The sequence below is a fragment of the Nicotiana tabacum genome, chromosome 8, assembly GCF_000715075.1.
Source record: "Nicotiana tabacum cultivar K326 chromosome 8, ASM71507v2, whole genome shotgun sequence".
Classification (NCBI taxonomy): domain Eukaryota; kingdom Viridiplantae; phylum Streptophyta; class Magnoliopsida; order Solanales; family Solanaceae; genus Nicotiana; species Nicotiana tabacum.
Genome location: NC_134087.1, coordinates 193,585,588 through 193,611,990, shown reverse-complemented (window position 1 = coordinate 193,611,990; position 26,403 = coordinate 193,585,588). Strand labels below are relative to the sequence as shown.

The window sequence follows — 26,403 nt, the reverse complement described above, 5'->3', positions numbered from 1 at the left end:
TCTATTCCGTGCATCTAGTTCGTAAAAAATGGCTCAAAATTCAATCAATTAAAATTTAATCCTCGAAACATTTTCTATATTAAGGGTGTGTTTGGTGTGGAGTTCAGATTTTTTTTTTCAATTTTTCATGTTTGGTTAGTTTCTTTAAGAAAACAAGTTCTTTAAAAATCAGGAAATTAACTTTCTTGGTGGGAATAGAAAAAATAAGTTTCATGAGTGGCATTTCACGATGGTTGTCTCCTCCCCAACCCCAAACACCCCCAAAAAAGTTTCCACTATTTTTGATCTATTCCTGGTACCTATTGCAATTCTTGGTGTTGGTGTTTTTAGAATTTGATAAGACTTCCTGTGTTTTTGGTTAAATCTTGTTTTTCTTACAATTCCTGTTGAACAACTAAATTTATTAAATATTTGAATATTAAATAATGAAGAATAAGTATTCACTTTTGGTAAATTACAACAACAATAATAACAAATCCAATATAATATCACAAGTGAGGTATGGGAGGATTGCACGCATAACTTACCTCTACGGCAGGCCATCAGCTCAACGAATAATGAAATAAAGTAACAAATAATAGCAACATGTTAATAGGGTAACAGAAGCGAATGACAAAACATGTAATAAAAAAGTAGGATAAGAAAATACAATAATAGTACTAGTACTACTCGTAAGCCTAGGAGAAACTCATAACTACCTGTCAACCTTCAACCCTAATTCTTGACCTACACGTCTTTATATCGAGGGTCATGTTCTTGATAAGCTAAAGCAATGACATGTACTGCCTAATTACTTCTCCATAGTACTTCTTTGACTTACCTCTACCCTTCCTCAGACCTGTCATGATTAACCTTTCACACCTCCTAACTGGGACATTTATGTCTCTCCTCTTCACATGTCCGAACTACCTCTACCTTGATTCCCGCAACTTATTCTCTACAGAGGCTACTCTTCATTCCATAGAGGCCACAACTTTTGGCAAATTTAAAGGACCAAAACTCCTTAGGAATATATTTAAGGGACTATTTTGGACATAACCATAAGAGCCTATATTTGTATTTTTTCATAAAATTTACATTAAGCTTTATGATTAGTATTTTGATCCCATTTTAAATTTGATGTATTGAGTTGGATCAGTTTTAATGCTTCACCTCATTTTAAGTGATACCATTGTGAGCAGTTCCTTGCATTCACACCAATTAGATGGTCAAATACATTGATAATTTTTTAAAACTTGACTTCATTTTTCTTTTAAAAATCTTAATCTTTAATTCTTGGCCTATTAAACCCTTCAACTTCTTGTTCTTCTTAAAACAAACCCTTCAACTTCTTGTCTATTAAATCATCATAGAGTCAGAACTATCAATTAGAAAAATTTTACTTTTTTCCTTCGTTAGAAATAGAGGAGGAGAAGCGAACAATGTCGGGAGCAGAAGAAGACAAGAAGCCCGCCGGCGATCAGGCTGGTCACATCAATCTCAAAGTCAAAGGCCAGGTCTTCTTCTTTTCTTTCTTATCTCCTCTTTCCCTACTAGTCCCTCGTATGAGTTCATTAGGGTTTGGTTTGGTACCTTATTTGAACTTTTGAAGTGTATTTGAACATTAAATTAGTTTTATGAGCCTGAATAGAGCATAATAGATGTCGATTTTGGGATTGATTTAGTAATTGATTGATGGATTAGGCCTTCTTTAGGGTTGCATGGAATTTTTACTGTCATTCTGTGATTTGTGTGTCTACATTGTTGAAAATCTTTACAGCTTGTTTGGATGGTTGTTATGTATCATCTCATGATGTATCGTATAGTATAGTATAGTATTTTATTGTATTGTATCGTTTTGATGTATACAATGTTTGGATAGATTGTAATGTTTGTTGTCTTTTCATGATGTCATGCACCAACAATACGAAAAATAAACTTACAATATTATAAAGAAAAAGGTACGAGGTAGAATAATTATATAAAAAGGTAGGGCAAAAGATAAGATAGGATTATTTAATAATAAGGAAGGGCAAGATGGGAGGAAAAAATATGGAAACAACGCGACCATACCAAATCAGTCGTTCCATGAAGTGACACTTTTTGTCGTTACGTAAGGATGGATTATAAGATACGATACATTAAAATTTAAGTAACAATCAAAATAAATATTGTATTTAAAGTTACAATATGATACAATACAACATGTCACAACCATCCAAACAAGCCGTTAGTCACTCATTTGAGCAACATCATCTGAACTTAAATCGACTAGAAAATAGAAACTTAACCCCAGTCCCCACCTCAACTCGAAAAGAAGAAAAGAAAGAAAAAACTCTATTGTTGTATACTAATTCCTTATCTGCGCTAGGGCTTTGGTCTAGTGGTAAGGGAGCAACACATGATTGGTGGATTAGGCGCACATCATGGGTTCGAATGTCGCCACAGACAAAAGCCTGGTATTTAAGTGGAGAAGAGTAAAGGGGTGGGTCCAATATTCACCGAGTTTTGAACCATATGCTATTGGCCCTCCGTATTTCTCACTTATCAAAAAAAAATTGTATACACACACACTAATTACTTGTCTTGGAATATCAAGGTTTAAACCGAAATGATCCTAATGCTTAATGAGTTTCTGTTAATAAATTTGAATGTTCATATTTAATATATGCTGGATCAGAGAAGTTCTTGAACTCAGAGAAAGCCCCCTATATTTGTCACGTTGGATGGAGGCATATTATCTTTTGTCGAGGTTTATTTACTGGTACTTTTTTCATCAATGCTAAACCAAGATATCTTGGTCTACCTTAACATTAATGTGATGCAAAAGATTTGTAATGTTATATTCATTGTCATTAAGAAAATTTAACTGTTCATGTTTAGTATATTGTCTCAGAAAAGTATTTAAACTCAGAGGAAGCCCCTGTATATTTCATGTTTGATTGAGCTGTATTACCTTTTCTGAAGATTTAAAGACCAGTCTTTTCATCAACGCAAAAGATAATGCAATTGATGGCTTAGTCATCAATGTCAGACTTTTGTAATGCTTGTGTTAACTATCTTGTATTAGTTGAAGTTGTTGTCAAGTCATCTGATCTGCTGCTTGACTCAGAAAGTCAACCTGGAATTGGGAATTTGTTTATGTGGATTTGGTGATCGGGGGTTGTATTACCAAGAGTAATTGCGCGTGGCAGTTTTTCTTCACGATAAGACAATAACCTGGGCTGTACCTACATCCTTCTTGAGCTTTGGAATTTACTTTCTGTTGCTACTCCATAAAATCTTTCATTTTGGCTATACAAACACGAAATTTTATGCAGTTGTGTGTTGATTCCGATACTTGATGGAACAATTAGTAGTAAACCTTTTCTTTCTTTGTCTTATCTTTTGTTTTTGTCCATTTCTTGCTGTTATTAGGATGATGTGCTTCTCATTAAGATTTTCTGGAAAAATGGGCTTTTGCATGTTTTAATGAAAAGGGGGAAAATGGTGAGAAAATTATATATTTGGCTTTTTTTGGTTTCAGGATGGGAATGAAGTCTTCTTTAGGATCAAAAGAAGCACCCAGCTGAAGAAGCTGATGAATGCTTATTGCGACCGACAGTCAGTGGATTTCAATTCAATTGCTTTCTTGTTTGATGGTCGTCGTCTCAGAGCAGAACAGTCACCAGAAGAGGTCTCCCCCCCCAAAAAACCAAGCCCCCAAATGTGCACACACAAATACAAACAAGAGAATACCAAAGAAAGACCCATGTATTTGCTTGATATTGTGCTTAACAATTGTGTTAATTATCTTGTTTCCTTATAATTTTCTCCCTTGTGCAGCTGGAGATGGAAGATGGTGACGAAATTGATGCAATGTTGCATCAAACTGGAGGCACAATTCTTTGAGTCTTCTTTGCTGTTTCTGTGGACCTAGGCTTTATGTGTGTGTCTAGGTGGTATGGACTTGGTGAAGTGTAGGTTGTTCAACTTTAGGGCGTGTAGAGTGTAATGAACGTGATCATGTTTGCTTTATGTTGACCAGCTCGGCTGAACTTTAATCGCCACTGCAACTTGATATGAAAGTCATTACTTCCTTAACCGTTTAGTTTTCTAAAGATGACATGAATCCAAAGTCTTGGTTTGTTTTAAATAACCCCCTCCCTCAACTCCCACGAAAACTCTGTACCTTGGTGACAAGAAGAAGCTCCAGTGTGGCCTGCTTTTCACCTTAATCACAGTTTGGTCCGTTATCTCAGGCTCTTTATCTTGATGGTAGTTTATTTTAGAACTAGCACCAAGGTGTTGGTCAAGTGGTAAAAGTGCAGTACGTAATGTGTGGGTTAGGTGCACGTCACAGGTTTGAACTCTGCGCAGACAAAAATCCAGGTATTTAAGTGGAGAAGAGTAGAGAACATGCCCTTTATTCATCTAGTTATAAATTGTGCGCCACTGGCCCTTGGCGATATCTCCGTGAGCCACTTGTCATCGGAGATTTCTCCATTTTTCGGACAATAAGTTTGTTTTAGAACTTCTATTCAGGCTCTTTGATTCTTTGAAACTACAGTGGTTCATTGGGGTAATGGTCCTCTCTTCTGTCAATTTTAATCAATTTTTTGACTGTTAAGTTGCTTATTTCTTTTTGCTAATGAGCGCTTAAGGAGTCCTTGGTTTGATATTTCGAAAACAGATTTCAAAAGTCGGTCTTTCGTGTCGCTAATCATGGTCTTTCATTGTTTAAGAGGCATTCGTTTTTCCAATTATGAAGCATCAAAATAATTAGTACAAGATCATTACTTAAAATTTTATTCAACCATTATATGCATCCATATTGCTATGAGTAGCAAAATTATGGTAGTAATACTAGTAAACTTTTTAATCGTAATGCTCCATGTAACATATAGAACCACGATCACCACTAAAAATAGAAGAATGTATTTCCTTATTAGTCATTCTCTGAGGGAACCTTCATGTTGTTGAGAGATTATAATTCGTAGCATGAGTTTAAATCTCATTAGTGTCACAATTGTACTACCTAACTTATCAAGTCAAAAACACGGTATAAACTTGAATTATCATGGCATGGTTTATCATAAAATTGCAATTCAAACTGCACGGACTGTGGTTTGAATGGTAAAAACTGAACTTCGAAGAAGGAGGTCCCCCCCCCCCCCACCCCCACCCCCTTTTTTTTTTTTTTTTTGAAGTTGTGGCTATATGAATAGTTAATACATTACAAATTCTGGCTATATTTAAACAGCCCTAAAAGTGGCTAAAATTGCATGTCTTGATGGAATATCCCATTTTTGACGGTCTTAGGAAAATGTCTCCGTTTTTAACTTGAACTCCACAGTATTCAATATTTTAAAGTTTGAAATTCGTGTATGGTAGTAAGAAGTAGCAGATTAATGATCTATTATTGTTTCATTTGAATGTTGATAATTTATGCTTAAACTTTTATTGTTGGACCTTAAAAAGTATTGAAGAAGATAAAGTTGGTCTTTTTGTTTTGGTGTTATTTGACTAAATTATTAATTGAGGATTGTTTATGTTGGTACTTGGAAGCTTTACTTTAAATTTGAGATCATTTGAAGAATACTTGGGGTGTCGAAATTGGAATTGCAAATTCGAAGAACACTTCGTAGACTTCGATGAACAACTTAACAAATAGGTAGAGTAAATATAACATAGAGCCAGTTTGGATTAGCTAATTTGAAGTAGTTAATAAGCATTAGGTGCTGAAAAGCACCTTTAAGTGCTGAAACTGATTTAATAAATAAGCAGTTATGTGTGTTGGGTACAAGTGCCGAAATTAATAATAAGTTGCTGCAATATTTGATAAAAAAGTGCTGATAAACTCTTTTTCTGTTAAAATGACTTAAATAACCTTAGAGCTTTTTACGCTTATAAGGGCGTAATTTCTTCAAAATTTTATATTCAAATCGAATCAAATACAAATATTCTATTTGTCATTTTATTTTAAATACAACTGTGCTTAGATAAGATAATTTTTATGATAAATATAATTTATTATATGATAAAGCATATAATCATAAGTTGTACTAATTAATAAATTGACAAAAGTTTTTCATTAAAAATAAACTTAAATAGGATAAAATATTTGAAGAGAAACAAACAGTGTCTTGATTACCACAACATTTGGAAAGCAATACACCAAATATTTGACATGTCCTCATTTATTACATACAATTCAAAACACAATCACATAGATATAAATATGCAAAGGAATAGAGAATTTGTTTATCTTAAATAGTCAATCAGAATTGCAGACTTAAGAGGGCGGGGAGGGGGGGAGAGGAGGGGGTTAGGTTGAATACTTGAGGCAGTGACGATGTAGGAGTTTTATTCTAAAAAAATATTTTAATGATAAAATAGTAAAAGTCTTGGTCAAACTTAAAGTGCTTTATAAGCTAAAAATTCATAAGCTGATGGTGACTAGCTTATGACTTTTGGCTTATTTTTGACTTATAAGCACTTGACTTATAAACACTTTTAATTTTACCAAACGCGTAGATAAGCCGAAAAGTGCTTATAAGTTAATTTTATCAGCTTATAAGCTTAGCCAAACACCCCCGTACACTAACAATTCGATAGAGAAATCCAAGAAGAGCAATAATTCGAACCAAATCCTTACAGGGTCATTCCTGTCAATCACCCCTTAATCCACGATTTTGAAAGTCAGCCCAATGAAATGATGGGCCTAAATGCAGACCAGCCCACAAAATTAGGTTTCGTAAATATAACTACACTTATCTATTTAAACTCCATTCGATTCACCTTCCAATTCATCATCATCTACTTTCTCTATTTCTGCTTTTATGGGTTTTAGGATTTTCGGAGTCAGATATCTGAAGTTTTTTTTTTCTCCAATTGTCTCTGAATTTTTTGTAATTGCGTAATTATTTACTTGGTCCGATGCCACGTCGGCGGTAGCAAGAAAAATAGCAGTGACCGGCGATGCTATGATCGGACCGACATCAAGTTTTTTGACGCTTCGCATTTTGATAGGAATCTGTGGAATTATATTTAGTTTTTCCACGGAGCCGTTTTGTGCGATTACATAATTTTTTAATTTGGCCTTTTATTTAATTCTTTTTTGAAGAAATATTATTATATTTCAAGCCAGTGAGGATCAAAATTTTGATATTTGGAATTACCGTCTGAACATAATATTGATGTCAGATCTACTATCTGAGGCTTCCTTCTTATTTTTTCATGAATTTAAGTCTAATTTATTGGTCAATATAAAATTATTTCCTATGAATGTGCAGAAATATTTCTTAATTTGTAGTATATTATTAAGATTTCTTTTAAAAAATATATTTTTTAAGCAGATAGTATAGTGAAGTAAATGAGGATGAAAATTTTGATATCGTCTGAATATTACATTGCAGATCGACTCTCTGAGGCTTCCTTCTTTATTTTTTTTAATTTTGAGGATTTAAGTTTAATTGTTTTAAACATAATATAGTATTTTTTACGAATTACTATGTGTTTAGGGGGAACTGCCAATATGTATAAATATATCAATTGTTTAATGCCGATAATATGTACTTAAAATTTTAGTTCAAACATTCATTTCGTGATTTGGTCCTTAGAAAGAGTAGAAAAAGACAAAGTGGGTCTTCTTTTTTGTGTTGTTTAACTAAATTGGTGATTGGAGATAGTTTGTTCTGGTATTTGGAAGTTTTGTTTCAAATTTGATATCATTTGTAGCAGATTTGGGATTGTTTGATCTAAATTGGAATTGCAATTTTGAATAACATTTTGTTAAATAGCACAGAAATATTATATTGATCAGCTGACTTTGATGAATAGCTTAACAGATAAGTCAATTGCATAAAATACAAGTTATACCGACCTAGTAAAATTTACTGGACAATTGAACAAGCACAAAATCATGTCAACAATATAGTGTTTGTGAACAATAATGTCAATTGGATAGACTTTGTCCTACTGATTTGATGAAGTTTAGTCAACAATTGATAAGCACAAAATCTTGGCAACTAGGTAGAGTTTGTGACAATTAACAACATGCTATAAAGTAAATATAGCATAATTTTATCAATTCAGTAGCGAAATCCATGATAAACAATAAGCATGTGGGAGGCCGGGATCATTTTTTAAATTCTTTCAAAAATGGGACAATATGTAAGGACCAACTCTCTAGGGCCAATCTTGTCGATCACCCTCTCAGCTAGGAGAATACGAGCCTTGCAAGCGTATATCATCATTCCAGTATTCTTCAAGTTTTACTTTTTAAATCAAGTACTCCCTCCTGTATCATTCCAATATTCTTCAAGTTTTACTTTTTAGATCAAGTATCCACAAAAGTAATTATTTTACCTTTGATACACTCATTAATATAATATGAATTTCTAAGGAAAATAAATTATTCACTAAGTAATGTTAACTCTGGTATTAATGGAGAAGATGAAGAAGACGTTAATGGAGAAGAAGGAAAAGGTAAAGGTTCGATATATTCAAAAAATGTTTAATTCAACACTTGGGCTCAAGACAAATAAGACAGTAGGGCCGCCTGCTTATTTAGTGACAATTGGGCCATCTGCTCAATTTGTATAGACACATCAATATTAAAATATCATGGTATAGTTCAATAAAAAATAGTCACCGTTTACCAAGTCAATGAAAAATAGTCACTATTTTGCTGCAATAGAGACCGGTCCAGTATAATATACGGGAGTTCTGGTGCATTTGTGTACGAACTTCAGCATATTATGCTTGACCGGTATACTTTGCTAACTCCTATAAAATTTGCGGGAGACTGAAGCATCAGTGCTGCAAACTCCAGTATATTATACTGGACAATTATACTTATTGGAACTCTCGTAAAATTTGCTGGAGTTCCAACATAGTTATCCTGGAACTCCCGTAAAATTTGCGGCAGTTCAAGCATACTTATGTTAGAACTCCCGTAAAATTTACGGGCGTATTTTTCGGATTTTGAACAGTGTTTTCGCTCAAATTTATCTTTACATAAAAAGTGGCTAAACTTCAATGACTTTTGAAACTTGGCTATTTTTCAACGACCAGTGGTAAATCTGGATCACATTTTGGATCCTTCTATTCCCACATGAGTTTGTTATATAGGATTCCTTAGGTAGTCATTTTGTCATTCCTTTAGCCAACACTAGTCAGACTATTTTATAGGATCCTTTTATTATTTTAATCTCTTAGCTTATAAATTGTATGCATTGGTACACATTCAAAAAGTCAAGCAGAAAATTGTTCAATACTCTCTCGTTTATTTCACTGTTCTACATGGTATCAGACACTTAGCTAGATTCTGGACTTCTTCTGTTTTTTTCCCTCTGTTTCTTTTCTCTCTTCAATCCAAATGGTTTCTTCATCTGATACTCCTTCCAAGGATGGTGGTTCTAGCACCTCTCCAACTATTGATGCTAGCCATCCTTATTTTCTTCACCCAGAATGACTTTCGTCACTTCTGTTTTCGATGGTAGTGGCTATGGAGGTTGGAGGAGGTCTCTTCTCATTGCCCTTTCCGCCAAGAATAATTTGTGCTTCATCGATGGGAGCTGCTCTGCTCCTGCCTCTGATTCTATCTCTTTCAGCTTGTGGACTCGGTGTAATGATATGGTAACCTCTTGGTTACTCAACTCCCTTTCAAAGGACATTGCTGCCAGTGTTCTTTACTCCAAATCTGCTCAAGCCTTTTGGACAAATCTTGAGGATAGGTTTGGCCAATCCAATGGGGCTAAACTCTATCACCTACAAAAGGAAATAACTGACTTAATTCAAGGATCAAGTGATATTGTTGGCTATTTCACTAAATTGAAGCTATTATGGGATGAACTTGATGCTATCTACACTACTGTTACTTGTTCTTGTGCCTGCACCTGTGGTGGCAAAGTGAAATTAGTTAAGTCTCTTCAAGATGAAAGGTTGATTCAATTTCTCATGGGCTTGAATGATACATATTCTTCTGTTAGGAGCAACATCTTTATGATATCCCCTCTCCCCAACATCAACATTGCCTATTCTCTTTTGGTTCAAGATGAGAGGCAGAGAGAAGTATATATGAATCCTCAGTTTCCTGGTGACTCTTCTTCTTTCCTAGCCACACATCAAAATATTTTAGGTCAGAAATCTCAAACATCAAACCTTAAAGGGAGGAAGAATAACTTCATTTGTTCTCATTGCAAGAAACCAGGTCATTCAGTTGACAAATGCTATCGAATAATTGGTTTCCCTACAGATTTTAAGTTCACTAAAACAACAAAAATGCAAGGTGCAATAAGGAGCAATGCTGTCATGACTACTGCCCCGGCAAATGTTCAACTCCCTTTTGCCAATCAAGTGGGAGGAAGCTCTCTTTCACAAGCTCAATTTTCTCAACTTATTCAACTTCTTCAGAATGTCAAGATGAGTGATACTGGAACTTCACCCTCAATTTTCCAAACATGTCTTTGGATTGCGTCACATGAAATGCACCCGCAACCCGGAACACATTTTTGTTCAATGTTTTGGGATTTGGATTTGGGTTGCATGAAATGCACACCCGAATTTGAGAAAGTGGGATTATTAAACACGTGCCTAAAGAGCCTATCGCGTCCTTATTTCTGGGGACAGCCGTGAAGTTTGCTAAACGACTTCTCCCGAAGTCTAAGTAATTAAATGTACATTTATTGAGGGCCCCGCAGTATGTACCTTTTTGGCGAGGCTCGTCTTATTTATTATTATTATTTTTTTAAAAAAAGGGATAGTCTTAAAGCGGCTACGTTTTCTATTTCGTTTGTCTCTAGAATAAAAGAAGAAAATACCTAATTTATTTACATGCTTGAGAGTTATTATTAAAAGAAATTTCGAACCTAAATAGCTAACATCAAAGATAGACGGGAACATGGGGGCTAGCACAGTTTTGGGGGCCCAGGTCCAGCATACCGGGAGCAGAACTGGACCTGGGCCATTTTTATTTTTTTACGTCCGACCTGCGGCTTACTTTTACATTTTTAGTATTCACAATAAGGCGAAAATGGAATCGACAACTACAAAACTCCTTTTATGACTCTAAATAAACAAACCTGTTAATTAAAACAGTTTAAACTACTGATTAATTAGCCTAAAGCCTTTATACGTATTTGAAGCATGCTTTACACAGAAATGAGCTGAAATAATAGAATGCTACCATTACATTATTGGTTCTTGTAGAATAACATGCAAGGAGTTCTATATACTATTACTGCTCGATACTCAATTGTACATAGCAAAGCTACTACATGCTTCTAACAAATGAAACTAAATATCCTTTTACACAACTTAAAATTTCAGAATATATGAAACCAAACGTTAAAATTTCAGTTCTTCATCTAATATTCATGCTTCAAATTTTCAGACCTACAACAACCATGATAAAGTTGTGTACCTGGTAGAAGAACAAAGATACAGTAGAAAAGAAGTCAGCAGTGATAGCAGCAGTGCAGCAGCAACACAAGCAACACTCAGCAACCAAACAAACCCAGCAGGCAGATTCAAGAACCAAAAAGCAAGCCCCAGCAAGAAAATCCAATGATAACCAAACAAGGAAACTAGCGACAGGTTTGAACCAAAAACAGAAAACCAGGAGTAGCCTAATGGAATAGTACTCAGCAAGCAGAAAACTGGAGACTACCAAGCTAAAAATCCAACAGTACCAGCAGAAAACAGACAGGGGCAAACAATAGTGATTTCTGATTTTTGTTAAACACTCAAAGGCAAAGACAAGTTGAAGCTCTTTTCTGTAAAGCTTAACCTAGAATGAGGATCAAACAGCCTTAACACTCTTGTTTTTTTCTTTTAAATTCTGAAGTCTTAGTCTTCCACCCTTAATTTTTGATTTCCTAACCTCTTAACCTCTCATGTCTAACCCCCTTTTTCTGATCTCTAACCCAAAAAAAAAACCTCCTCCTTTTTTTCTAAAGCCAACCTATTTATAAGCAAAAGGGAAAGCACCAGGCTCCTCTTCAAACTTTGCCCATACCTCCTTAAACTAATCCCCAATGCCCATCCTCCTGGCAGCCCCCTAGCATGTGTTTTCTGTCCAAAGGTATGGGCAGTCTATAATATTCAATTACCCTCCATGCTATCAAGTTTTGTTCTCCACTATTGTATTAGTTTAATCCTATTTTAGTACCCTATTGTCAGCCCAACTTAAACTAAACATTTCTGATCTTTTCAAACCCCCAAACTACCCCTATTAACCCTTGATTATTACTGCTTTACCATACTACAACAGCTGGAAATTTCGAACTTCTAAATGTTCAAATTCAAGCTGCCCTAAACTGAGTTCTAGCTATTGCATTGCAGCTACAAACCATTCACAGATAATGTCAATCGGCCAGCTAAACGACAATGATTCGATCAATCATATGAAGTTATCAGAATCAGAATATTTGAACATTCACTCCTATAAAACTAATCGACGACGTTTATCTAATCGACTATACTAATTATAACATAGAACGATCAGTCGATTAAACAAACAATACGAACAGGGTCCCAAATGGCTTCAGAAAACTTTGCACAAAACAGAGGAACAACATAAATGGAACACTTGACGACATTGATCAAACCAAGCATGTATAATCACCATACGTATTCAACCATGAACAGAAGAACAATCGACCAAATAAAAGGTCTTACGAAGATGGAGAACAAATTGGAAGAAAATATCAGAAATACCAAATAAACTAATTAACCATGCTGACAAACTAAAACAATACTAAAACAAAAAATAGAAAAGAAAAAGTGAACTCACTCTGAAAGCTCAACAACAAACGACCCCAGCTTTGACTGTATTTGCCCATTTTGAGGTCGAACAGACTTTAATCGAGGTGTTCTCAACCGAGAACACTTCGATTAAGGTCTATTAGACCCCAACCCTCTGTTATACTGGCCGGATTCTAAGGTTCTTGTGTTCTAGGGTTAGAACCAGTCCGATTAGGGGCTTGAGGATTTGTGGGTAGATTCGGACCAAACCAAGCTTGGTTTGGTCACGAGTGAGGCCAGGGTGGTGACTGGTGTGAAACTGGGGTGGGTTGGTGTAGGTCAGGGTTGGGCTCGAACCTTCAAATTAAGATTCGAGATGATGGGGGATGATTCGAGGCAAGGGGGTAACAGATCTGTGTTCGGGGTGGTGAGGTGCATCAAGGGTGTTACTTTGGTGGTCACCGGTGTCGTTGCCGTCGGGTTTAGGGTGAGAGTGTATGGGGGCGGCTAGGGTTTGGAACGGGTTCGTCTCTTGAGACGATGATGAATATGAGGTGGGGGGTGTGGTTTGGATAGGGGCGTGGGGTGTGATGAAGGGCTTATATACGGAGGGGGAAATGGATCCTGGCCATTGGATCTGGTGAAATCGAGGGCCAGGATCCCTTCACTTAAAGGGAACGGTGTCGTTCCACCTAAAGGGAGGTCGGGCTGGTCCGGGGTTAAATGGGTCGGGCATATGGAGATGGCCTGAGGCCGTTGGATGGGATTGGGTTAACGGTTGAGATTAGATGGCCCTATACGACGTCGTTTGGGTAAGTAAATGGCCTGATCTGGTCCGTTCATTTGAATCAATCAATGGCTCAGAATGAGGATGCTAATACGTCGTCGTTTGGGGGTGCGCCTGGGAAGCCTGGATTTGGACTGGGTTGTGGTAATTAGTTTGGGCCTGATTTTCATTTAAATTTTGGCCCAAATCCGGTATTTTCCTTCTTATAATTTAAACCAAAAATTTCTACAACCCAAAATTAAACTACACAAATATTAATTAACACCTAACAACATTTATCCACGAATTAAAACTTTTAATAAAATTACCATGATAACAGATAGAATAGAAATGCGTATTTTTGTGATTTTCGCTTTTAAAACCAAATAATGGTTAATTAATTCCTAAATGTACCATTTTCCTAAATGCATGCAACATATGTTTTTTTTAACTATAGCAAGGTGAGCATTTACGGACAAAACAATTATCCAAACGTCACACAAATCCTCAAAATTGTACCCGAAGGTAACTTATTTTATTTCTTTTCCGATTTCTTTTGGAGTAGTCTCCGTGAAGCAAAAATCACGTGCTCACAGCTGCCCCTCTTTGTCCGAAAACACAAAGAGTTTTCGTGCAAAGATAAGGTGAGCGGATACGAGCAATTTTTGCCCGTTGGAATACTCCGTGTGAAGCATTTTTGAAAAAGATTTAACCGAATCTTTGCTTCAAAGGTTTCCTACATATCCCTGGCTAGAAGGAAATCAGGTTAATGTAGTTCGGGAAGTTTTGGTAGCTGGGACTACCATGGGACTGCAATGTTACTGCTGTTGCAAGCTATTACCACTGCTTACAGATCTCCTTGTTACACCGTGCTTAAAAGAAAACAAGAAGCTAGGCCAGACTACGGATCATAAGATCTTATCTATCTTCAACTTGTTCTTGTTACCTTGCTTTCTTGTCGGCTTGTGTTTCTTCCGGTGCTTTTCTTCCGTGAATTTTGGTGATGACACCAGTTTTCATCATTTTGTTCGGTCCGCTGGGAGTATGGCTTCCTTCATTAAGCTTTTCAGTGGTTCCTCTAGGGATCCATCTTTCTTTATCAGATTTGTTATGCTGGGCACAATTTAATGTTCACAGGCCGCTTCCTTCAAGACGCGTCTTTTCTTCCCTTTTGACTCATGCGCTTGAATTTGTGTTGGGACCTCTTGTTGCAACCTTCTGCTTTTTGGTGCCGGGGATTTTATTGTTTCCTGCTGGGGATTCCTGTGGTAACCCTCTGCCTTCTGGTGGGTTACTGATTTCAAAACCTGAAGTATAAAACTGAAAAGTATTCCTCTCGTTATACAGGTGGGTGCATGAATGCAAAATATGAAATGTATTCCCTCGTTATACTGGTGGGCGACCTAGAACATGAAATGAAAAGACAGAAATGTATTCCCGCATTATACTGGTGGGCGACCTAGAACATGAAATGAAAAGACAGAAATGTATTCCCGCATTATACTGGTGGGCGACCTAGAACATGAAATGAAAAGACAGAAATATATTCCCGCATTATACTGGTGGGCGACCTAGAACATGAAATGAAAAGACAGAAAGGTATTCCCGCATTATACTGGTGGGCGACCTAGAACATGAAATGAAAAGACAGAAATGTATTCCCGCATTATACTGGTGGGCGACCTAGAACATGAAATGAAAAGACAAAAATGTATTCCCACATTATACTGGTGGGCGACCTAGAACATAAATTGAAAAGACAGAAATGTATTCCCGCATTATACTGGTGGGCGACCTAGAACATGAAATGAAAAGACAGAAAGGTATTCCCGCATTATACTGGTGGGCGACCTAGAACATGAAATGAAAAGACAGAAATGTATTCCCGCATTATACTGGTGGGCGACTGAGAACATGAAATGAAAAGACAGAAATGCATGCCCTCATTATACTGGTTGGCGACCTAGAACATGAAATAAAAAGACAGAAATGTATTCCCGCATTATACTGGTGGGCGACCTAGAAATGAAATGAAAGACAAAAATGTATTCCCGCATTATACTGGTGGGCGACCTAGAACATGAAATGAAAAGACAGAAATGTATTCCCGCATTATACTGGTGGGCGACCGAGAACATGAAATGAAAAGACAGAAATGCATGCCCGCATTATACTGGTGGGCGGCCTAGAAATGAAAAAACAGAAAATGTATGAATTCGTTTCCTCGTTCCTTCGAGAAAATTTTGGACAATCGGCAGAAAATTTTCTGCCCCGATTTTGGTGACCTTCCTTGTGGCGTGTCTTTCTGCCATCATCAACCTTTATTTTCCTGTAGAAATCAAAGAAAATTTTGTTAGTTTTAACATGGTGAGTGATCGTGTCACTCCTGCTGGCGGATGATTTTTCCTTTCCCTTTCCCTTGCTCTTTGCTCCCGCAACTGGTTGGGGATAAAGTTGTTTGCTGGGGGTGACATCTCTGCTGGGGATGGTATTTTCGCTGGGGATGGTTTTCCATTTATCCCTTCCCTGCTCTTTTGTTTCACAACATGTTGTGGGAGTCCTTTTCAACTTCAAAACTACTCCCTTAAACGTTTATTTTCTCCCAGCCCTGCAGGGCATAACATGTTATCACCTGGGGATAACGTTATTGAGGATAAGACTGTTAGGGTTATCTTGTTGCGGATTAATTCTCTCTTCATATTTCCCCCTTTCTGTGGTGTCTGACCACCTTGGACCTTGGTCCGTGATTTATCGCAGTTCTTGCTGGGGATCTTCTTGGAACTTGTTCCACAAGTCCTTCAAACGTCATTTTCTGCTTTTCTTCATGTTCCCCTTAACTTTCTAGGCCAGTTTGTCATTTGGTTTTGCAACAGACACCTTTTGTCCTATTGCCTTGGCTTTGGCCTGTGCCCTTCGCATTTTGTTTTGTACAGTTTTGGCCCTTGGTAGGAAACTCTGACAAGTCCTTCTCAAAACAAATTTCTGGAAAAGTCTTTTTAGACAAAGAAATGAAAAGGCTAGAAAAGAGAAAAATCTTTCTGAACAAATGCTGGGGGAGAAGAAAAGGAAAGAACTTATTTGGACGGTATGACTGGTCCCAACTATTATGTTGTGCATTACGGATTACTCGACCCAGTCTATTTGTATCAATCAATCTTTCTGATGGCCTTACTTGCTGGGGATAAATAGGTGCCCACCTCTTCGCAAATGCGAATCCTTTTTGCCAATCTATCTTGTCGTCTTATAGTGCCCTTCGAGGGTTTTTCACTAATAAGACTCTCTCTTTTCTCTCAGCTCCCGTCGCCTTATGGTGCCTGTGAAGGTTTTCACCGATAAGACTCTCTCATTTTATTTCTCTCATCTTTCGTCGCCCTATGGTGCCCGTGAAGGTTTTCACCGATAAGACTCTCATTTTTATCTTTCAATGGGGGTTTGGAGCGCTGCCGATATGACTCTTTCTTTCGGAAATTCTTTTCGGCTATCAATTAATTTCTAGTTTATGATTCTCTTCTTTGCTGGGGTTCAGTGTATTATTCTCGGCTTTCATTTGCCTGACTTGGCACCTCTCGGATATTGATCGGAAGGTCTTTTTTGGACATCGCTGTTGGTTTTGTGTAGGTTTAAAGAAAGGCTATCAAAACTCAAAAATAACTTCGACGGGTGAAACACTACAACTCTTGGAATCAACCCTTTTTGAAACTTTAAAAACATAATTCCTGTCCCAGTTTTCTTGCTTGGGGATTTTTATATTTACACTATTGTAGAGCTATGCACATTATACACTCTATGCACACTATGGTGCACTATGACCGAGCCGTGAGGCGCCTACGTATCCTCTTTGAGGAATCAGGTCAAACGTAGTTCCTACCGGTTTCTCTATTTTCTTATGACCTTTATCTTGTTTTCATTTTTCTTTTAATTTCTTTTCTCTTTTTTTTCACATATATTTTTTCCCATTAATGATTCCAAAAGAGGGGTATGAAAGAATAACTAAGGCTCAAAGGGGGAAGCAAAGGTTAAAAGTGTTTGGATAGAAGAAAGAATTGCCTCCGTCATTTCATTATCCAATAAGTACCAAGTACAAACAAACGAACCAATAACTATCATAATCAAAGAAATTACGCATAATATCTTTTGACTGCATCAGAATTGATAGCCATGTCAACGCATCTTCCTTCGATATCTGTTAGACATAAAGCGTCATTGGACAACACTCTGGTCACAACATAAGGCCCTTGCCAATTTGGGGCGAACTTGCCTTTTGCTTCGATCTGATGTGGGAGGATCCGTTTCAATACTTGTTGCCCTACTTCAAATTTTCTGGGGCGCACCTTCTTATTGTATGCCCTCGCCATTCTTTTCTGATAAAACTGGCCATGACACACTGCTGCCAATCTCTTTTCATCTATTAAGTTCAACTTCTCCAGTCGAGTTTTGACCCATTCATCGTCGTCAATCCCGGCTTCAGCGACAATGCGGAGGGACGGAATTTCGACCTCTGCTGGTATTACTGCTTCAGTACCGTATACCAACAAATAAGGAGTTGCACCTATGGAAGTCCGGACTGTAGTGCGATAACCCAACAAGGCAAAAGGTAATTTCTCATGCCATTGTCTAGATCCTTCTACCATCTTCCTCAGTATCTTTTTGATGTTCTTATTGGATGCTTCAACTGCTCCGTTCGCCTTGGGACGATATGGGGTGGAATTGTGGTGTGTAATCTTAAACTGTTGGCATACCTCTCTCATCAAATTGCTGTTAAGATTGGCACCATTATCCGTGATGATCACTTTTGGGATCCCAAATCTGCAGATGATATGGGAGTGAACAAAATCCACCATTGCCTTCTTGGTTACCGACTTGAAAGTTTTAGCTTCAACCCACTTAGTGAAGTAGTCGATGGTCACCAGAATGAACCTGTGGCCGTTGGTCGCTGCCGGCTCAATAGGCCCAATGACATCCATGCCCCATGCAACAAATGGCCATGGCGCTGACATTGTATGCAATTCTGTCGGCGGAGAATGAATCAGATCTCCGTGTATCTGACATTGATGGCATTTCCTCACCAATTTGATACAATCATGCTCCATAGTGAGCCAATAGTACCCTGCTCAAAGAATCTTCTTTGCCAATACATATCCGCTCATTTGTGGCCCACAAACTCCAACATACACCTCTACCATAACCGTCGTGGCTTGACCGGCGTCTATATATCTTAGAAATCCCAAGTCCGGGGTTCTTCTGTACAACACTCCTCCACTGAGGAAGAAACCATTTGACAAACGCCGGATGGCTCTTTTTTGGTCTACGGTGGCCTGCTCCGGATATATCCTCATCTTGAGGTACTCCTTTATGTCATAAAACCATGGCTCGCCATCCACTTCCTCTTCTACCATGCTGCAATAAGCATGCTGATCACGAACCTGAATGTGCAAAGGATCAACATACATTTTGTCGAAGTGGTGTAACATTGATGCTAAGGTGGCCAATGCATCGGCAACCTCATTATGAACTCGCGGGATATGTTTGAATTCCACTGATCGAAATCGCTTGCTCAGATCGTGCAAACATTGTCGATATGGTATGAGTTTCAAATCCCGTGTTTCCCACTCACCCTAAATCTGATGCACCAGGAGGTCCGAGTCTCCTAAGACCAAAACGTCCTGGACATCCATGTCTGCAGCTAGTCGTAGACCCAGAATGCATGCTTCATACTCGGCCATGTTGTTGGTACAATAGAAGTGTAGCTGAGCTGTAACAGGATAGTGACGTCCTGTTTCAGAGATGAGTTCTGCTCCTATTCCAACCCCTTTTGCGTTTGCGGCTCCATCAAAGAAAATCTTCCAACTTGGTTCCTCGGGTAATTCCAGCTCACCTGTATGCATTACTTCCTCGTCTGGGAAATATGTCCTCAAAGGCTCGTATTCTTCATCAACGGGATTCTCAGCCAAGTGATCGGCCAGCGCTTGGGCTTTCATGGCCGTCCTCGTCACATAGACGATATCAAACTCTGTGAGCAAAATTTGCCATTTTGCTAACCTCTCTGTAGGCATAGGTTTCTGGAAAATATACTTTAATGGATCCAAACGGGAGACGAGATAAGTAGTATACGAGGACAAGTAGTGTTTCAACTTCTGAGCCACCCAAGTTAGGGCGCAACACGTCCTCTCGAGTTGAGTGTACTTGACCTCATACACTGTGAACTTCTTGCTAAGATAATAAATGGCCTGCTCCTTCCTTCCTGTAATGTTGTGTTGCCCCAGCACGCAGCCAAACGAATTCTCTAGGACCGTCAGATAAAAATTAATGGCCTCCCCGGCTCAGGTGGAACCAACACAGGTGGATTGGATAGATACCCTTTGACCTGGTCGAAAGCCTCTTGAAACTCCGCCGTCCAGTCTACCGCAGCATCTTTCTTCAGCAGCCGAAATATGGGTTCACAAGTCGCCGTGAGTTGAGCGATGAACCTGCTGATATAATTTAGCCTTCCCAATAGACTCATTACCTCCGTTTTGTTCTTTGGCGGTGGCAAATCTTGGATGGATTTGATCTTGGATGGGTCCAACTCAATACCCCGTCGACTGACGATGAATCCTAACAGCTTTCCTGATGGAACCCCAAAGGCGCATTTGGCCGGGTTGAGCTTAATATCATACCTTCGAAGTCTTTGAAAAACTCTCCTTAGGTCTGCTACATGGTCTTCCTGACGCCAAGATTTTATGATCACATCATCTACGTACACTTCAATTTCTTTGTGTATCATGTCGTGAAGCACAGTAGTCATTGCTCGCATGTACGTTGCCCCAGCATTCTTCAATCCGAATGGCATTACCCGGTAGTAGTAAGTCCCCCATGGTGTAATGAAAGCCGTATTTTCCGCATCTTCTTCGTCCATTAAGATCTGATGATATCCTACATAGCAGTCCACAAAGGATCCGATCTCGCGCCCAGCACAATTTTCGATCAGGTTATGGATGTTGGGCAATGGAAAATTATCCTTAGGACTTGCTTTGTTGAGATTGTGGTAGTCGACACACACCCTGATTTTTCCATCCTTCTTCGGCACCGGTACCACATTGGCCAACCAATCGGGATATCGAGTGACCCGAATAACCTTCGCCTGCAGCTGCTTAGTCACCTCTTCTTTGATCTTCACACTCATCTCTATTTTAAACTTCCTCAGTTTTTGCTTGACCGACGGGTATGCCGGGTCAGTGGGCAATTTGTGAACCACTAGATCGGTGCTTAATCCTAGCATATCATCATATGACCATGCAAAAACATCTTTGAACTCAATGAGGGTTTTGATTAATTCCTCTCTGACGTTTGGCTCAATGTGGATGCTGATTTTGGTTTCTCTGACATTATCTGCATCCCCTAGATTTACAGCCTCGGTGTCATTCAGATTAGGCTTGGGTTTCTCTTCAAATTGGCACAGTTCTCGGTTTATTTCTTCGAAGGCTTCATCCTCGTCATATTCAGACTCATCGTCATAATAGATCTCTTGTGTAATTAAGTTGGAGTCAGATTGATTTATTAGACTAGGTCGAAGATCCATTGTGCATGCCATGTCATCAGAACCAGTAAAAAGAGAACTGTTCAGAAAGAGGAAAGAAAAAAAAATTAAAATGAGACAAGAAAAGAGAATTTTATTAAAAATGCAAGATAACAGGGTTCACACTCGTACAAAATAAAATGAGATTTGGATTACACCCTGGAATAATCCGAAAAAGAAGAAAGAAAAATCAAAGCCTACTACTAGGACTCCCCCCGGATAGGAAGAGGAGTAACCGTCCAATTGTTGGTTTTGGCCTCAGGCCCCACAAACTGTATGTCTGCTACGCCGGAACCCTCTCCAACTTATACCATATTGACATCAGCGAACAGTCTTTCGAAGCTCTTATTCAAATCCCCGTCCATCCCAATCAATGGCCCGAGAATTTTCGGGATTTGTGACTGTCACACCTCCTTTTTGCGCGCCCACCCCGAAGGGTTAATGCGCGAGGGAGTTTTTCCAATTTAAGTGACAATATTTGAAATGAGATTATTTATTTAATTCAGAGTCGCCACTTGGGAAAGGTTTGGCTTTTGGTGTCCCAAGTCACCGGTTTATCTTGAATCCCAAATCGAGGAAAATATTCGACTTTCCAAATGAAGTCTGCGAACCAGAAATTCTAAGTAAGGAATTCTATTGACCCGAGGGAAGGTGTTAGGCACCCTCGAATCTCGTGGTTCTAGCACGGTCGCTTAAATTGTTATAATGGCTAAATATCTGATTTAAATACATGTTGTGACTTATGTGCTTTTATTAAGTTTAAACCGCTTTTATTATTATCATTTATTTTTATAGAATTGCAACGTCGTGAAAATGCATCTCGAACCACGTCACAATCAAGGTACCCGTAGTTGTTAACACATTTCGACTCCGTTGAGATTTGAATTTGGGTCACATAATTGCGCACCCAAATTTAAGAAAGTAATATTATTAAAACGCGCCTAAAGAGACTATCACGTTATAATTTTTGGAGAGGGTCATGAAATTCGCTAAATGACCCATCCCGGATTCTAAGTATTTAATATGTACATTTATGAGGGCCCCGCAGTTTGTGCATCTCATTTGGCGAGGCTCGTCTCATTTTATGAAATGGGTAAACCTACAATGACTACATCTTTATTATGTTCGTCTCTAAGAAATGGAAGAAAGAAAATACATTCTAATTAAATTGCATGCTTGGCCAACTCCGGATTCTTGTTTGATTATCTGATTAGCTGTTTATGAGGCAGGAATTGTCTCGTGCCTTATTTCACGGGTGAACATGCTGTTAATTTGCTAAAGGAGATTGCAGGAAAGATTAATAAAAATACTAAACTTACACTAAATGTTCTTCAAGTTCGAATTTTAAACTAACTTATTTGGGCTTGATTAATGGAATCAACTACTTATTAGGAGATGCTACTAATTGGATTCAAAACTGCCTAATGGAATCCGGACGTGACAGAGTTAAATTAAATGATTTAAAGCTATATGGCGTTTGTACAGGTTAGTAGCAATCTACCTTATACATACAGAATATAAATGAAAAATGAAGTCTAGTTATCGATATGCCAATTACTCGTGCAATCCACGAATTACATAATTACATCATACGTACAAACTAAACAAGCTAAACCATTGTAAATCACAATAAATTAAAAAAACTAAGTTTTCAATTAGATACGAAACTACCTGCTGTATTTCCTTATTGAGTTACAACCTAAAGATTTGCACAAATCTACTAACACTTTATAAGACAATAGGCACAACACCAAATGACTGAAAAATTCTCCGCGCCTTTCATTTCAATACTCATTGTTACTGTTACATCAAGGTGAGATTCAAAATGTGTACCTGGATGCTGAAATGCAAAGAAGAAGAAGAAGGATAGAGAAGTCAGCAGTAGTAGCAAAGGATAGCAGCAACAACAACAAATACAGCAGCAATAGCACCCCCAGGCAGAATGAAACAGTAGTAACTCAATGAAACAGTACCCAATGTCCAAGTAAAAGACTCAACAAGGCTCAGTTGAGACCCAGGAAACTCCAATGTTACTCAACAGGTAATAGATGAATCCGACACAAGATTGAAACACAGTTTCTGATTTTCAGACCCTCAAAGGAAAGAAACCCCAAATTTCGAATAGAACAAAGCAGTTGATGCTGATTTCAAACACAAAAAGGTGAGGAAAAGCAAAGTTTTCAACTTCAATCAAACAGCAGAAATTTTCTTTTCTATCTCCCTCCCTAATTTCTAAACCCTCTCTTTTCTGATTTTCAGAACTATCTTTGATTTTCTGAACTATATTTTTCTGCCCTCTCCACTGTTTTGTCCAATCCCCCTATCTTCTTTTTTATCTCCTAAGGTCTGCCCTTTCAGAATGCTCTCTCCCTTCTCTATCTCTTCTATCCTGTTTTTATAGCTTAGAATCCAGCCTATTTCTCTTTGAATTCCCCCCATGTGCCTTCTTCTGTTTTTCCACTCAAAACTTAAAAGAAAAGTATCCCCCATAAGATTCCCCTGACAAACCCTTTCTTTACTGCTAAAGTGGCCTGTCCCTTATTCTAATTAGCAAATATGGGCAGCCTGAATATGCCCTGACAGCACATGCTGTCAAATTTGCTTTAATTCAATAAAGAAACTATAATGCACATGCTTCCCAAGAGTGCACATGCCATCGATTCAAACTCAAACCTGAACTGCAGCTATAACCTAATCCTTAATGACTCTTGGTTCAACTAATCAGACCATGAGCAGTTAAAATCAATTCTTAGCTAACTCAAACAATGGCTTAGTGAAATTAAAAAGCATGAGTCAGATTACTGTCATCCCTAGCTGAAACTAACTTACGACATACGCCGAATCGACTACGCGAATTACAACACATACAATTAATAGCTAATGATCAGAATTGAACAGTATTGAACAGGGGGTTCAGATTGCACTGTCAAAACAATAAATGACCCTGGGAACTAATTAATCGATCGAAATTCATTTCAATCGATTACACTGTTAAACACATACATTCATCAATGAATAGCAAAAGAGATTCGGCCAAATAAAAGGTCCGGGCAAAATGGACAGAAACAGTCGACACAAAAATTCAAAATAAATCAATTAAACATTTGGACATATGAACAGACATTTAACTATAACAAAACAACAAAATGAACTGACAAGGAAAAGGAAAGCAGAAACACCTTAAAGGTTTGAAAAAAATCAGAAGACCCTGTCTCGGATTTCGAATCAAAATTTCTTTTGGGGTTGAATAGACTTTAATTGAAGTGTTCTCAACTGAGAACACTTCGATTAAGGTCCATTAGACCCTAATCTTCTCGTTCAAACGGACAAGAACTCGAATTCAGGACTTCTAGGGTTCCTAGGGCGGATTTGGGATTCAGGTCTTCCTGGTTGGATTCAGACCAAACCCAGCCTGGTTTGGTCACAAGGGAGGTCAGGGGAGTGCCTGGTATGGATTTGGGGGGGTTTGGTGTAGGTTGGGGACTGGCTCGAATCTTCAAATGAAGATTCGAGACGGTGGGGGAAGATTCGAGACCCACGGCTGGTGGATCTGTGTTTAGGGGGTCGAGGTGCCCTAGGGGTGTAACTTTGGTGGTCACCGGCGTTGTTGCCGCCGGGTTTACGGTGAAGGTGCACAGGGGAGGCTAGGGTTTGGGAGGTCTGGGTTTGGGACGATGACAGGGGGGTGTTTGGATGGGGGCGTGGGGTAAGGTTTGGGCTTATATAATTAGTGAGTGATTAGATCCTGGTCGTTGGATGAAGTGAGATTGAGGGCCAGGATCTTTCAGCTGGTGAGGAATGGTGTCGTTCCAACTGAAAGGGGTTGGGTTGGTCCGGGGTTGAACGGGTCGGGTTTAAACAATGGGTATGGATATGTGACGAGGGCCGTCAGATCAACTTGGTTTGAACGGCTGAGATGGATTGTTCTTGAAACGGCGTAGTTTTGGTGTCAAACTACGTCGTTTAGTGGCCTGGGCAATGGGTCTCTTGGACCGGCTGCCTTTGGGCTGGTTTTTGGTGCTTTTGGGCCTCGAATTTTCTAAATAAACTGGCCCAATCCGATTTAGACCAATTTGCACTCTTTTCTTTTTATTTTCTAATTTAAACACAATACCTAATTAAAGTAAAACTAAACACATATTAATTAACACTTAACACAATTATCACACACATATTAAAATATTTAAATAGGTAAAATCACACCATGACAACAAAACACAAGACGAAAACATACATTTTGCGATTTTTCTTTAAAAACTAAACCATGATTTAATTAATTACTAAATGTACAATTAAATCCCAAATAAGCATGTAATATATTTATTTTACATTTTGCGATTAACTACAAAAAGGTAAACATTTACGGACAAAAATGATTACCAAAAATATCACGCAAATTCTCAATATTGTACCTGAAGGTAACTTGTTTTATTTTTTGATTTCTTTTTGGAGTGATTTCAGTGAAGCAAAAATCACGTGCTCACAGCTGCCCCTCTTTGCCCGAAAATACAAAGAGTTTTCGTGCAAAGATAAAGTGAGCGGATATGAGCGATTTTGCCCATTGGAATACTCTGTGTGAAGCACCTTTGAAAGACTTGACCGAATCTTTGCTTCAAAGATTTCCTACATATCCTGGGCTAAATAGGAATCAGGTCAATGCAGTTCGGGAAACTTTGGTAGCTGGGACTACCATTGGATTGCAATGCTTGCTGTTACTGCTGTTGCTGTTGTCGCTACTGCTTACCGACTGCCTTATTACAACCAAAGGAAGTTGAAACTGAACTAACTATTTATGCCTGTCAACCGCTAGTTACAAGATTCCTATCTATAATTCTTTTGCAACTTGATCTTGGGTCTTAGCTGATTCTGCTTGTAGACTTCGATCCGAATCTTGATGCTTGCAAGTTGTAGGCGCTTGTTTATTTCTGCAATATTGAATAAAACGGGATTGGCGGAACTCGGGACTTTAATCAAATTTTAGAGCGACTCGCCGTTTGTTTGTTCTAGTATTTGGGGACATCTTCTCCTTTTGTCCTTTTCTTCTTTTCTTTATTCAAGATTGAGGCTCATCCCATGGGTCATCTCGATCCATGCGTCTCGAGGTCAAACCTGCTGAGACAAACAAAACAAACGAACGAAATTTTTCTGCCCCAGTTTCACTAGGAAAATTTCGTGAGTTAATGGCCATAATAATCTACAGCACTGATGCGGGGATTTGAAAAACAAACCTAGTCTACGAAGCGCAACTCAGGGATTGGAGCCCTAATGTCGCAAAAGGTAAAAATGCACAACTCAGGGATTGGAGCCCTAATGTCGGCTTAACAAAAAAATGCTCAGTTCAGGGACTGGAGACCTGAATTGGGAGGATTGCCAG

At 38.4% G+C, this 26,403-nt stretch overlaps 1 protein-coding gene and 2 non-coding genes across 3 annotated transcripts; all 3 read left to right on the top strand.

Annotated features, from left to right (window-relative positions):
• Positions 1-1,338: 1,338 nt before the first annotated feature.
• On the top strand, positions 1,339-4,028 carry LOC142162904 (small ubiquitin-related modifier 2-like). Its single transcript, XM_075219966.1, has 3 exons — positions 1,339-1,496; positions 3,506-3,655; positions 3,805-4,028. Exons 1-3 carry the CDS (start codon positions 1,422-1,424, stop codon positions 3,868-3,870), a joined length of 291 nt encoding a protein of 96 aa, XP_075076067.1. The 5' UTR covers positions 1,339-1,421; the 3' UTR covers positions 3,871-4,028.
• A 2,863-nt stretch (positions 4,029-6,891) lies between these two features.
• On the top strand, positions 6,892-7,046 carry LOC142163705 (small nucleolar RNA snoR2/U65). The gene has a single exon (XR_012694647.1). It is a non-coding gene; the product is annotated as a small nucleolar RNA snoR2/U65 (small nucleolar RNA).
• Positions 7,047-7,101: 55 nt separating this feature from the next.
• On the top strand, positions 7,102-7,185 carry LOC142163698 (small nucleolar RNA snoR77Y). The gene has a single exon (XR_012694640.1). It is a non-coding gene; the product is annotated as a small nucleolar RNA snoR77Y (small nucleolar RNA).
• Positions 7,186-26,403: the final 19,218 nt, after the last annotated feature.

Coding starts and splice junctions, on each gene's coding strand:
- LOC142162904 (XM_075219966.1), top strand. CDS start 1,422: ATGTCGGGAGCAGAAGAAGACAAGAAGCCCGCCGGCGATCAGGCTGGT. Junction 1,497..3,505: donor ATCTCAAAGTCAAAGGCCAG/GTCTTCTTCTTT, acceptor TTTTGGTTTCAG/GATGGGAATGAAGTCTTCTT. Junction 3,656..3,804: donor CAGAACAGTCACCAGAAGAG/GTCTCCCCCCCC, acceptor TCCCTTGTGCAG/CTGGAGATGGAAGATGGTGA.